General features: G+C 40.2%; 1 protein-coding gene across 2 annotated transcripts in view; it reads right to left on the reverse strand.

Moving 5' to 3' along the window:
• The window catches only part of ANKRD29 (ankyrin repeat domain 29), a 39,592-nt gene that overhangs the window by 5,028 nt on the left and 19,898 nt on the right, over positions 1–14,666 (reverse strand). For both annotated transcript variants that reach the window (XM_021385919.1, XM_021385920.1), the window contains exons 5-9: positions 10,233–10,331; positions 7,302–7,400; positions 2,485–2,583; positions 2,156–2,251; positions 1,021–1,119 (exon numbers count right to left, since the gene is read on the reverse strand). In XM_021385919.1, the coding sequence (XP_021241594.1) occupies positions 1,021–1,119; positions 2,156–2,251; positions 2,485–2,583; positions 7,302–7,400; positions 10,233–10,331 (492 nt within the window). The remainder of the gene's footprint in view (positions 1–1,020; positions 1,120–2,155; positions 2,252–2,484; positions 2,584–7,301; positions 7,401–10,232; positions 10,332–14,666) is intronic.

The raw sequence follows: 14,666 nt of genomic DNA on the forward strand, positions 1-14,666 counted from the left end.
GGGAGGGGTTGGGTGGGGAGAGATAAAGCAGGTCTTTAAGTACCAAAGTCCATAAAAATCCAAGGAAAGACTTTTAATTGCTATGAAATAATCAGTCCTATTCTTTAGGATAGATAATAGAAAAGCAGAGTTTGGTCTTCTCTATGTACTGAAAAAAAATTTGGTCACCAAAAATATTTATAATGAAACTACTTCTGATAATCCGTAATTCTATTTTGCAAATGTACTTTGTTGTGCATGTAATTTCAAAAAAAATGGGTAGAAGAAGTTATAAGCACGGATTTTTTATGCTGCACACTCTCCTGTAAATTGCCATCGACAGCAGAAAACTCTTGCTCCTTGGAGGATAGCAGCAAAACAAACTGCTGTACGAGCAGCATTAACTCTGCCGCCATCCAGTGGATTGATATAGAAATAACATGCATAGATTTTATGTGAAGTAACCAAAACATTCAGAATGCAGATGCTGGATTATTTGTGTTATAAAATTTAATTGGCATAATCATAAACCAGAAGTAAATACCAGTTCATTCATTCACAGCTTAACTAGCCCAGCCAGGTATCAAATGCCATCAGCAAATAGTTCATAAACACAACTCAGAGGAAGACATTTCCATAGATAAGACCAAACATGCAGTATTAAAACACTTTACGGAATTAAGAAAAGGCAAATTTCTGCAAAAAAAAAGTTGCTGTCATAAAAGGAATCTAAAACTATTTCAATAAACTAACATATTTACAAGAAGGTATTGGAAAGGTGCATGTAATGTTGAGGTATTTTTAATATTAGCAATGTGCTAAATCCTAAGCAAATTTTACCAAAGGAGCCCATATACACATTCTTTACCACAGAAATATCCTCTTTGCACATCTGTCATGTGAGACACAAATATAAGATATGGCTTATCAAGGCAAGTTACAGATTACTGTTCCCTAGAATAGAATCTAACTAGCATGTGGCATGCACAGGTGCTACAAAGCTCTGTGTGTCCTTGCCCAGGGTGGCATGCCAGGACGTACCTTGTTCCTCAGGCACGGGTCTGCTCCTGCTTCCAGGAGCAATGCCACTGTCCTAACATTGCCACTCAGAACAGCTGCGTGGAGAGCAGAAGTCCCGTTCTGGAAAACACCAGTGGAGACATTTGAAAGGGTAGCGAAACAAAAATGTTAGCAAAGAACAAATATACAAACAGTAAATAATATTGAAAAGATGATGTCATCAAAGAATATGATTGTGATTTAGACAAGGAGCAGGCAGGCTAGTGAATTATAAAAGAGATGATGTTAAATGCTTTAATGAAAAAAGTCAGAGTCGTTTTATCACAGTAATATCTTCCTTTAAAAATTGCCCTTGACAATAGTTCAGAGGTGAAATGAACACAGCACTTGCTGCTGCCTGGCAGTGTCAGCCATTAGCAAGTGAAAAACAAGGACAAGCAGTGATGGAAACCATCTGTGCACATTATTTCCCGTCTCTGATGATTAATGTTCTCACTGGCAGACAGCTGAATGATGATTTTTTTTTTTTCATAGCTGACCTTTTGCTCATGTCTGCAAACTGACAGCTCAAGTAAGTGGGGAAGATATTTCATACTTGCAATTAACAACTAAGTTAATGCCACCTGGATTTTCAAGTATATCAAAATTGACAGTTAGATGCATCCACAGAGTCTATCAAAGTGTGTGATTTATGGGTACACTAAATTTGATTAGCTATTAAAATGCAGCTTCCAAAGAGCTGCTCTTATTTTTTAAGTCATATGTTGAATTCCAAAAGAAAGAGAGAAATGCTCACAACAGATCTCTTAGGATCCCAGTTTGCTGACTAAAGTCAATAAAGCGCAGGGTATAATGCTAAAAACTGCCACATTATGAGCAATCTGTTGACAGATTCTGTCAGCTGACAGAAACTAAGATAATTCCTTCCACAACACAAATGCGCTTCCTCATTCCAAAAATCAAATTCACAGCGTCTTTTGAAATGACTGTTTGTATGTAGCCCTAATGGCTAAATAAGTTCACTTCATTTTTCTCTTGACTTTTTGAGCTCAAGCTCTTTATCATCTTCCACTTGTGTAATTAGGAACATCAGGTCTTTCGTTAGACTCTCTGACTTCTTGTGTTTCTCTAAAGATCTGTTTGTTTCACTACTAACCTTTAGCAGACCAAGAGTGGGAGAAAATTTCAGTAACTCTTCTATCACATTGTTGTACCCTTTAATGGCAGCCTTCAGTAAAGCAGTTGTACCATCCTTTAAAAAGGGAAGAAGATCAGTTCAATCGTAACAAATATTTTATCCCTTATTTCAGGATGTCATTTCCTTATTCCGGACACACATGGAGAAAGAGAGCCCATGCGAAAACATTACAACTTGGCAAACAGAACAAGCTCTGGGAACACTGGGCCTCCCCCTTCAGACAGCTTTGCAGCCTCGAAACAAGCCAAGAAGAATCTCAGACAAAACACAGAAGAAGTGCTACTCACATCCCGTGCAGCGTCTCGCTCAGCTCCCCGGAGCAGCATGACTCGCACCACTTCACTGTGGCCCATCTGCGATGCAATCCATAAGGGTGCTGTCCCATCCTTCAAACAAAATAAAACTGTTAAAGGCTTCACTTTTGTATCCTATACTCCTTGTCTATGGGTATGGATGAACTTCAATTCCTCAACAAACTCCTTCACCACAGATAGACAAATGCGGACGTGGGAGTTCACTGTATGAAGTCAGACCCTTTCCAGCTGTGTAAGGGTACCCTTAGATACTTTCTCTTGCACAGTTGACTTGAAACAAGCATTACTCTGTGAATTCTTAAAGCCATCTCTGGCTTCCCAGATGTGCCTTAAATACATAGGGAAGTTTGAAATGTAAAGGCCAAAGGTATGCTGCATAGTTCAAACTCCAGGTGACTAGATGTGGCAGAAGATACAGGTGAATCTCAGCATGCATGGATGAATTCGGCAGCTGGGTATCTGTACATATGGAATGGAAGCTGTTTATAGAAGTGAAGGAATGATGTAAGATGATCACCAACTTTCAATGTTACGTTATACTGTCCATTCTGAGGGAATCTAATAGAAATGTCCTGACTTACAGTAATAGTGAGTACATTAAAGATTTTATCTGCAAGAACTCCACTAGAAAACAAGGCATTTTTCAAAGAATATAATGTGAATCAATCTGGTTAAAAGAAAAAAGTCTTATATAATCAATATTTGAGCAGAAAATCTCAGAAAATAAAATGCATGCTCAAAATAAGGTAAAATTTTTGTTGGATTTCTATCTCAAATGCGAAGGTGAGTTGAAACACCAAGTACTTCTTGCTGCAATTGGAGTTCTGTTTTGTGATTATTCCTCCTTTTGCTTATAAATGGACACGTTTGCTTCTCAGAACTAAAAGAGGACTCCAGCAGTAGTTGTGTGGTGCCAAACTGATTTTCATGGGCCTTTAACAGAAGGCTTTTCCTATATGGACTTTAACTTTTAAGTGAGGCCACAAGTAGCAGGGTGCCTTCTTGTGCCCTCAGTGCCTGCCAGTTCCTCTCGCCTCACTCGGCAGCCTGGAGACTTGGCAGGAAAGATCGGAGACAAAATATACTGGTGCCCCCAAAAGAGCCTTAATGAGAAGTTTTGGAATAAAACAGCTTTTTACTTTAAATGAAATATTTCCACCTTGATCAAAGAAGCAAACTCTCCAGTGCCAAATGAAGATGCATGTGACCTGCTAGAGCTATTCAAAAACCTTGTTGAACCAGTGCTCTGCTTTCTATGGGCTAGTGACTTAATCCACTAGAAGAAACAGAAAAGTTATTTCCTCTTTTGATATAGTATTTTGGTCTTTCCTCTTTCTGATTCTGAGAAAGAGCAAATATGAATCTTGATATCTTCAGTCTTCCCAAATGGCGAAGAACAGGATCTTTGTCAACTCTTCTGTTAATTTTCTATAAATGATCACATAGAAGTTAGTGGCTGACCTCATTCTAGTACATAACCTGTTAATACAATGAGCGGTCTTTATGATTAAAAAATAACAAAGGCTCTCTTGTACACAGAGCATGTGATTTTAGCATGATGGCAAGAACCCTCCCTTTCGATTTATACTGTTTACTCTGTTAGTAAGCTGACACTTCATAATTTTTTTTTCCACCAGAGGGCTCTGGAAAATAGCAAGAAAGACACTAAAAAGCCTATGAACTTGGAAAATGTCTGAGACACCTACACCATGTAATGTGCATGAGGAACTAAGGCTATGTGAATCCATGCTTCTGTTTCCATAAGAAATGCAAATACAAGCACAGCATGGGGAACGTGACAGCTTTCTTTCACTTACAGTGACATTTACAAGAATGACTCTTTTCAGTTAGGAATGAAAAGAAGCAGAAGGAAATACTTGTGTTAGATAACTCCAGTGTTACCATAAACTGTCCTTAATAGTACTGCTGTTAGACATCATCGTTAGTATCTCAGTTATAGCATAGAGGCAGAAATACGTTGTGAGTAAGAGTGACGACCTTGGAGAGCTTCACTTAGAGAGAAGGAAGATGATGAAGGTGATGGTGGGTTCACACTGAGTTATGTCAGCTTCTGTCTTCTAAGCAAATAGTGTCTAACAGGCAGGTTTATGTAAACACATTTATATGGAGTAGATTAGATTTCTATCCATTTTCATGTTTATGTAAGGAGCAAAAGAGATATTACATAGTACTAAGAGGCGATACGAGGATTCCTGTATAAATAGATACTAGGGCTTGGAGATGAGTCAGGAAAAAAGCAAGCTCAGACAAAGAAGCAGTTCAAAGTGTATTTTCCTCCTCTTTTCCCTCTGTGCACCCAGCAGACTGGAGACCATTACATTTATAGAATAAACAACGTTAAATACTGCATATGTTTTAAGCTGTGTTTATTTCTTTATTTGATTATAAATTCATTGTAGATACAAACTGTATCTCATTATGTCCTACAATCCCAAACACATCCTGATGGAAATTTTTCATGCTCTTTCTCAGTGCTTGGAATTTTAGCAGGGGCTGGATTAATGTGGGAGATGAAATAACTCCAGTATTCCCACTGACGATTTTCAGGGACAGAGAACTCTTACTTTTAGACTGTTCAGTGTCTTCTCCTCCACCCTCCTGCCCATCAGTCCGCTTGTACCATTACACCAGCTGAATTCTTGCTTATAATAGGTAAGCCAAGTCTGTTTGGCTGAAGTCTGTACTCCATATGGTTTTACTGGCTTACATATATGCGATTACATTTCATGTGTAAAAACATTAATTTTCAGAGTATTTTGAATTTACTTAGCCAGTCCCCTGCTGGGACACAGGCTGCCAAAACACAGTGCAAAATTCATTGGCAAATAATCTTCTAGCTTTGCTTTTGTGTTAGAGAAGCAAAGAAACATTGCCTACATCGGTCTGCAGACATTGTCCCAAGCTCTGTCTAGACAATAAGATGACACAAAAATTCCAGTTCAGCTCCATGGGAGACCCATCACAATGTCAAGAAGAATAGAAGCTAAAAATCAAGAGAAATGACATTTTCAGGGAAGAAACTCTCCAGAAAGATTCACTATTCAGCCTTGTGAGAGCTGAGCCAGAGGGCCTGCATGCAGGCATCCAGTGCCACCAGAGATGCCTCCAGGTGTCAAGAGAAACCTTGTGGGACTGGGAAACGGGGCACGAGAGCCACTGGAGCGGCGGGAAGACACATATAAGGAACATGTACATGGTCAGAAAGATGAATTATGACCCCAAACTCACAAGACAGAGAGGAAAATGTGGACACATGAGGAAAGAAACCATGAGCTGACACTGGATGCCCTACATCCAGTGTTATACTGCTTAAAATATTTCCTACAGCAGTAAGAGCGGCACAGTTTGTGACTGATGGTAAGAGTCATTTGGCATCAAAACTGCCCCATCTAGGCCTACATTCCTGGTGACCACCATGCCACCTTTGAACAGAGTACAAATTTGTTAGCAAGAAAGAGACTGAAGTCCATCCAACCATTACTTTACTAATTAAACAGTAAAAACATTTGATTTGTTAAGGAAATCCTTCAGATTACAGTGGGCCTAAACACAAATGCCTCAGACCTATCCAGCCATAATCTTAGCAGGGATCGGAGGTACCCTGAAGCAAAGTAAGACAATGCTGACGGAGACAAAACAGAGCCAGGAGGAACATTAACATGGAGTTGAGTCTCTGCCTCAAGTAAGATTTAAAATTGCATCTCAAAACATTGTGTTATATAAATTGGAGATCTGCAAAGTACTGTCAGAAAGAATTAGTTGAAGCATTATAATTACAATTTTTTTTCGTAGTTGGCATAAAGAGTGTGATTTTTATGGTGACATGGACTAAACTGGTTGAGGTAAATCAAAGGCTCCCCAAATTAGTTTTAACCCACTCAAAAGGCATTAATGCATGCACTGATCTATCCTTCTATACTGATTTTTTAGACTACATTAACTAACAGCCAACAGCACTTCACAACCTTGACATAGGGAGACAGTGTGGAGGCAGCCTAGGAGCAATGAGAAAATCAGTGCAGGGTGTAGCTGCTAGCCTCCCTCCCTGCTGGTTAATGCTCCTGCACCTGAGTTTCAAAGTGCACACTGAGAATATATAGTAAAACTAAAAGTGAAAGGTTTTGTCAAAGATTAGCTTTGATACTGAAGCTACAGTTCTGATGTGTATATATATATATATATATATATATATATACACATTTGAAACCAGATATACTAAGTTTAATACTGTATCTCACAAGCTTTTCCAAGTGCTTCCGAGAGTTTTCAAAAGAATGTTAGGATGTGATGGACCATGTGCATGTCCACAAGTAATTTGGTACAGCAGAAGCAGGTAGGTAGTTGCAAGAGGTAGTGCAAGGCACTTACATCAACTTTAAATACAAATTGAGAGTTTTATTTTGATTTAGTCCGGTCCCATGGTCCAAGCATACCCAACCTGCATGTGGTTCAAAGTTGTCCCAAAGAATAGCCAGATGTCTGATCCCTGTTTGATTTGAAGCACAACTGGTGCACACCTAAAACATAGCTTCTAGTTTCATTTCTTACAGAAACAATCTAGGTTGCGTGCAAGCAGAAATGACCGGGGCACTTGCTTCAAATCCACACTAATCTGAACTAAAACACAAATAGAGACACAGCCACATTCTACCTTCCAGTGAAAGACCACCGTGGGAATCCAATGCCCAGAGAAAATTCCAGTGTTAACTTTTAATAACTGTAAAATTTAGTAGTTAGACACAAATGCTGCCTTGAAGGGTGGAGCTTACCTGGCGTGGCTGGTTAACTTTTGCTCCTGAAGAAAGCAGCAATCGGATGACATCCAGATAGCCTCCTTGAGCTGCCAAGAAAATTGCAGAAGCTCCATCCTAAGAACAAATACCTCCAGCTTACACTGTGTTGAAATGACACAATTTTTTTTCCACACAAAACCAAACCAAAATATGTTCTCCTTTCCAATCCATTATGCACAGGAACATCATTTATACAGCTAAGCTCAAGAAATAATAACTAAAATCACAAGTCTAGTTCAACCAGGCTGGATGGGACTTTGAGCATCCTGGTCTAGAGGGAGGTGTCCCTGCCTATAACAGGGAGGTTGGAACTAGATGATCTTAAAGGTCCCTTGGAAGCTAAATCATTCTATGATTCTATGATAACAAACTATGGTAATGTTTTCATTCAGCATGCACAAATACTGGCTCCCATTGTGTATCACACAATGCATTAAATCCTGTGTCTGGAATACCAGAAGCCTTGTTCATCACCGAAGAATCAGTCTTCCTAACTAGAAATCCATCCCTATTTTGCAAAATGTATTTATTTATCTTAGCTTAATTTTCTATGCCTATGCAGAAGTGCTCTGCCACATAGATGCACATGGTGAAAACATGTTCAAGTACTTTGCAGAACTGGAGACTCTGGCACTGAACTGTGCCCTTCAGACTGAAGGAGTGAGTATGGTACCACATTGCTATGCCATGCCAGCAACTACCATGCTGCTGCTCTGGCACATCTTGCAGAAGAGATTGACTTTGTAATATAAGCTTTTAAAAGTAACACATGCAAGACAGGGTATCTCCTAGCCCTATCAGAAGCCATCATTTCCCTATGGAAAGCTTGTGAAAGAAACAAACTAATTTGGGATTTATTTCTCCTCAGTATGTCTTTCACATGGAGATGTTGTCAGCATTAGAAAATTCACAACACTTGGATTCACATAAGCTTTTTCCATAAGAAAAAATTATAAAGTTATATTCCTTTTTTTAAAAATGAAAAATGTTCAAACTACATTAAAATCCATCCAAAGAACTAGAATTGAAAATATGTATTGAGGGTAGAGCAGGTATTTGCCCATCATACATCCACAACACTCAGCACAGAGCATGCTAGGACAAACTTTCCCAGAAAGTGAGATGTTTTGGTTTAAGTAGAGCCATGAATGAACACCTCACTGTATCTCAAATGTACAGGTGCACATTTTACAGTGCACCTCCCGTATATATTCATCCCAAAATACAGGGCATTTTGGCAGAAATCCATTTTTGACCTTGTTGGCATATCACTAGGTTGGAATAAATGCTGTTGTCTGCTTACATATACTGCTTAGCTCCTCCTCCTATAAAACTCAGGCCTGAAGCATGAGCTGAATAGAGTGCCCAGGAACTGAAGATAAAAAGTTTGACCTTGATTTCATGATAACTGCCCTGGTAAAGAAGAGAGATATCTACTGGTACTGTGCAGATGAATATTTGCCCCGGGCCCTCTAGGAGGCTGTTTTCTCTGTCTGCTTTGCAAGTGTATGAAATAGGGAGATTATACTGGGTGCTTTGCAGGCTTCGTCCAGAGGCACATATAGCAAGAACACATCCATTTAGAAAGTTTACAAGGTTGCGTAATATTAAAAGAGCTCTTAATTATAGCATCAACCAAGATGCCACCGAAACTTCCAGCCAGATACTGCTGCATGAAAGCTGCTTGGCAATATCTCAGAAAAGGAGTCAGGAAAACACTCATTTTTAAGAGATTGTGTTCTCATTTTATGAGGCAGCTATTTCTGACTGGTTTTGCTTAATGACTGAAAGTCATAAAAATACATCTCTAAATCTGAATGCAAATATTGCTCATTTCTAGGAGAGACAACACGGAAGTCATTTTACTGCCCATAAAGTATCTCCAGGTGCGATAGTATTGCTATTTTTAAACCAAGTGGAAACCCCTGGGATTACCAAGCACAGGATGACAAACCGCCTGTAGATTAGAAAGGCCATTGCTACTTGAGCAGGAGTGACAGTGGAGCACCCTTCTTTATAAACGTGGGGTGGTGGCCTCACAGAAGTGGGGACTCCCTGTGCGACCAGCACATGGCCCCTAGCATGCTGGTGACTTCTGTGGTCACCAGCCCTCAGACTGACAGCATCCTGCAAACCCCGTGGAAATGGCTGAAAACCCCCGTATATCCACAGGGAGCAAATTCCCCTTTGTCAGCCTTGTCTTCTGCCCCGGAGTAGGAAAGAGTAGTGGGAAGTGGTGAGAAACCTGCCACTCCTTTCCATTGAATGCTGAAAGGCTCAACTTTTTGTGTCTCTGTTGAAGTAAATTAAATCCAGTGCTTCACTGGCTCAGTCTAGCTTTCTGAAAAGTCAGCTAAACATTGTCAGTTCAGTCATTTTAACATTCTTTGCCCAAAGAACTGACAAGCTAGAGATGCACAGATACCAAATAACATCATTTTAACTGATACTTAAAAAAACACAAAACAACTGTTTTAAAGACAACGTAATTTCTGCGCTTCTTGACAGAAAACAGATGAACTGATCCTCAGATACCTCAGTGGGCTTATCGTTATTCACACTTTTGCTTTCAGTGTAAACCTGATGTGGTAGAAAATTACATTTTGAGCTTTTGTTCAATGGTAAGAGACATCACAAATCTGATGGAGATTTGGAACTCAGCCTTCATGCAGACAATGAACCAGAAGGAAGCTAAATCATCTTTTCTGTTTTTGTACCACTTCTCTCAAAATAACACAAAGCAGAGAGTTAACAGAAATCACAAGTTAGAGAAGCAGAGAACTATAAAACCACACTGTTTGGCAAATGCTTCTCTGTGCTGGAGCCAGAGTACCCACTGCTGTCCAACCAAAAGCACATTTGTTCCATCCACAGTATTATCAGTAGTATCTGTGTCAAGTAACTCACATAAAGTTGATCGTGAATGTTGGCACCGTGTTTCAACAGAGTTTCCACTACTTTTGCATGCCCATACTGACAAGCAGCTAGAAGAGCAGTACCTCCATCCTGTGAAAAAAGTGAAGAAAGGATACAGAAGGTTGAGAGTGAAGACGCTGGACTGAACATCACCATACAACATAAGCAAATTTTAAGGCTTTTCGGAATTTGGCTCACAACAATTCTGAATTGACTATTTACTGAATCCTTTATAATTTTAGTACCAAGCCTTGCCCCTTAAATCTTTGGCTCTGTCACTATACGCAGTTTTCTCTTGAGGCTTTTTTAGTGAGTGATGGGAACAAAGAAAATTCTGTTTCTAAGTTGCTCACCTTCCATTTTCCCATTAAAACGTTGTTCACTGCACAACTCCAAGCTCCCGTCTCTCTTCCCTTTCACAGTCAAGTCTTCCAACCCCACCAAGCTCCTCCACATGGTGAAGGACAGCACACCCTTCCCCTGCTCCAGAAGCTACTAATCTTCTCTTCTTTGACCAGAACTTCATGCCCTGTCATGTTCTGCCTTTTAGCTGCTGATTGTTGGCCTGAAGAAGAGTAGGGAGGATGCTGAAAGCATGCTAGCTAAATGTGGAAGCTTGCATCAGATCAATTCCATAATCATCAGTGATATCCCCAATACTTTTCTGTGGCAGTTACACTAAAGGTAGGCCTAGGCACATTCATCAAGTCTGGCTTGCACAGGTGCTCCCACAGGAGCCATCTGAGTTGGGAAATGCCTCATTGTCGCTAGGTGACAACTCCAAGACAGCTGAAACAACAGAGACAGAAAATGCAGGACTTGCCACATCCTGTTGAATGTGCTCAAAAATTGCCGTCATTTCTGACACTCGTATGGAGAGGTTCTTTATCTTCTGCCTGGGATGGCACCATGCCATCATGCAAGGATGACGCAGACCCCACATCTCTGATACCAAACATTTCATCTCTCCTTCCTTCCTTCCCTATAACTACTCTCAAAATCTCTTGCTCACCTTTCCCCCTTGCAACGTTAAAAAGCAAGCAAGGCATCAGCGTCAGCAAAGTGTCAGATGCAAAACTGCTATGTGACAATCTAAGAACTGCGTATGAATTCTGGAATATTGAAGTAAATGTAAGTGGACAACCTGGTCAGTGGAATTAAGTTGCTCAGTAGCTACAAAGAGTCACTAGACTTTCCTGTCATATTAACAGGAACTGCTGGAACAAAACATGAAAGCAACCACAATAGTTCCTGGATTGAAACAACAACAACAAAAAACAGAAAAATACACACCAAAAAAACCAAACCTCTACATACTTAAAAACAATGGCAAAAGCTAGTAGCTTCATGAAACCTATTTCCTGTCCACAGCCAGCTGAAAGCCATTTTGCTTGAGTAATGGGTTACCAGATCAAAGGGCTACAAATGGAAAAAAAAATAACAGGGACATTTTAAAGAACTTTCCCTGAAGGGAACTGGGAGAGAAAGATTAATGAGTTAAGAAAAGAAACTGAGCTATCAAGTCTGGTGGTCCTCTGTAGCGAGGTAGGGAAGAATGACCTATACAAAGCTTAAAAATATTGAGGCTCCCCATTTGTAAGGAAATGGGCACATTCAGACGCATATGGGAGTAGTTTGTTTATTGCTTTATGGCTTGTTTTTCATTTTCTAAAACCCTCGTGTTCTCAACAAACTGTTATGTCAATAAGCAAACAATCCTCTTAAAATAATTTCTGGAGGCAACCAGAATGACAGGTCCCAAACAAAAGCAGGCCTGCACAGCTAACCACAGTCAGCACAGCAGAGCATAAGCCGTGTGTCAGGAGCAGAACTGTGTGATCCCACGTTGGAAATGTCACAGCCTTCACATAGGTGGAGGTACCACTACAATAAACAGCAACAGGTCTCACTCTAAGAAAGGGAACTGAGGACAGGAATCCTTTCCACAGAAAACACCTTATGGAAGATAGCACTCAGTTAAATGAAGGAACTGACAACGTTTGATAAATTGCTACAACGTTCCATAGTTTCTAGTAGAAAAAAAATCATCCTCCAACTCTAATTGAGCTTTCATCTTGCTTTCCCTTATACTTTCTTCCTCTTTGGCCACCACAAAAACCTTTTCTCCAGAAAATTCTGTCTGGAGACCCCACTGTTTTACAGACTACAGGGAAAATAGATGGAAAAATGAAAAAAGAAGTAAATGACTGAGTTTTTAAATCCCTTTCAGCCATGTGATTCCAACCTTTCTTTATTTTTTTGGCCTCAGCTGAAACAAACAAAACGCTGAAGCAACATCTTCAGTACTGGCAAGCCTCTTGGAAACTCTGAGCAGGGCAGCAAGTGGGAGCAGGGACATGTGAGCAATCACAGAGGCACTTCTAGGGCAATAACTGCTCTGCAGCAGGAGGTAAACAGGCAATGGTGCTGAGAGAAGGCCCTCAGCCTTGCGCTCATTTACTGCTCATACCCTGTTGTTTTCACACAGTGTAGCTTCCACTAATCCTTCACTGCAGACCCTTCCTGCACACTGGAAACTCAGAGAGGAGCCAGTCCTCACAGCTCTCTCTGCCATACTTTTTTTGAAACAGTTTTATCTTATCTCTGGCTTCTTCCCCCTACTGGCAGCACATACATTACCTGCTAGTCTCCCACATGAGCACTTGGACAGCATCTGATAAGAACATGCTATCTGGTATGTACCTCTCCATTTGCCTACCTCTTCCTTTACCTCTGTCGTCATTGCTCGCAAGTACCTTAGAAGTACATGGTGTTGTACTTTCCCTGAAATACGCTACAAGGGAGAGAAGCTGATTTTCTGCCATTACTACCAACTGAAAAATAGCCTCCAACACACTGCATGACCTGCAGCACTGCTCAGAAAATATGCCACCATGGAAACCACATACGTGCTTATAACATGTCACAGATTAAGAAAAAAGTTATTTTCTGATACTTATACCTAGGGATATTTGCTTTGCCTGTGTTGTGGTTTAGCTCAGCAGGTGGCTGAGCACCACACGGTTGTTTGCTCACTCCCCCCTTCTCAGTGGAATGAGGGAGAGAATCGGGAAAAAAATAGTAGAACTTGTCAGTTGAGAAAAAACTACTTAATAAGAGAGAGAAAAGGAAAAGGATAATAGTTATGACTATATACGCATATATATGAATGTATATAAAAAGTGATGCACAAGCAATTGCTCACCACTCCCAGACCGATGCCTATCTAGCCCCCTGAGCAGCAGAAGAGAGCAAGATGCACTCCCCCTCCCTTCAAAACTCCTGCTGCATGATGTCATATGCTATGGAGTAATCCTTTGGCCAGTTTAAGCTCGTTGTCTTAATTCTGTTGCCTCCCAGCTCCTTGGGCCCTTCGCTGCCAATGGTCTTGGCTCTGTACAACACTGCTTAGCAGAAACTATAAACATCGGTGTGTTATCAACGTTGTTTTTTTCCTAGAACCAAAACATAGCATGATACCAGACACTGAAGAAAAATTCATCCCAGTTGATACTAAGACAGCCTGTCATAGTGAATATCAACTCAAATGGTACAAGGCGTAACAAGAATTCTTGTATTAAGTTTGTTTTCCTGAACTCATGTATACAAGTAACAAATATAGTAATTAAAATTTACAGAGAATTACATTGTGAAGAAGACATTGGGTTTTGCATTGCCTTGCTTTAAAGTGACTGTTTCCTAGGATACATTCAATCTGTGATCGTGTTTTAATTCCACATCTTCATTTATAATAGAAAGTTTCTTGTAAATTGATGAATTTTGCAATGCCCTTTGAAAACAGGCAGGATCCTCATCTTTTCCAACACTGCTCTCAGCTGAGTGCTTTAATCAGAAAATGCCTTATCTCTGACTTAGTAGGGCATATTTTGTCAGCTTTTCATGTCTGGGGTTTGGAGGGTGGGATGGGGGTGACTTTTATCTTAGTTGCCCATTAACAGAAAGAAGATTTGATGTAATAATTTCAAGCTATGAAAATCACACTATTAAATCAGAAAATTGAACAAACACCAAAACAAACCAAAAAGCCAATGGGAGATGCATATTATCAATGTGGTATGTTATCAGTGGTACCTCAAGTAGAGCCCAACTCTGCATTTGTCCAAAAGTGGAAGGACTCAGGAGGGACTGAATGCAGAAAGATTTTCCCATCATTTGGATCTTTACACCTTTTTATCTGCCCCATTGACTCACAAATTTATTCTGCATGCCTCAAAGAAGATCACATTTTTGTCATGAAGGATCAGATAATTGCAAGCCTGCTGTTCATCTTGTAGGCCAAGTCTTGACTTCTTCACAAACACCTAGTTCACAGGCTGTGCAAAGGCTTGTTAACGATGTAACTGTCCCTGTCCACAGAATAAGGTAGTGAGTCTTTGCTTTCCATTCTTACCAACAGTTTCCTGC

This window comes from Numida meleagris, chromosome 2 (assembly GCF_002078875.1).
Source record: "Numida meleagris isolate 19003 breed g44 Domestic line chromosome 2, NumMel1.0, whole genome shotgun sequence".
Lineage (NCBI taxonomy): Eukaryota > Metazoa > Chordata > Aves > Galliformes > Numididae > Numida > Numida meleagris.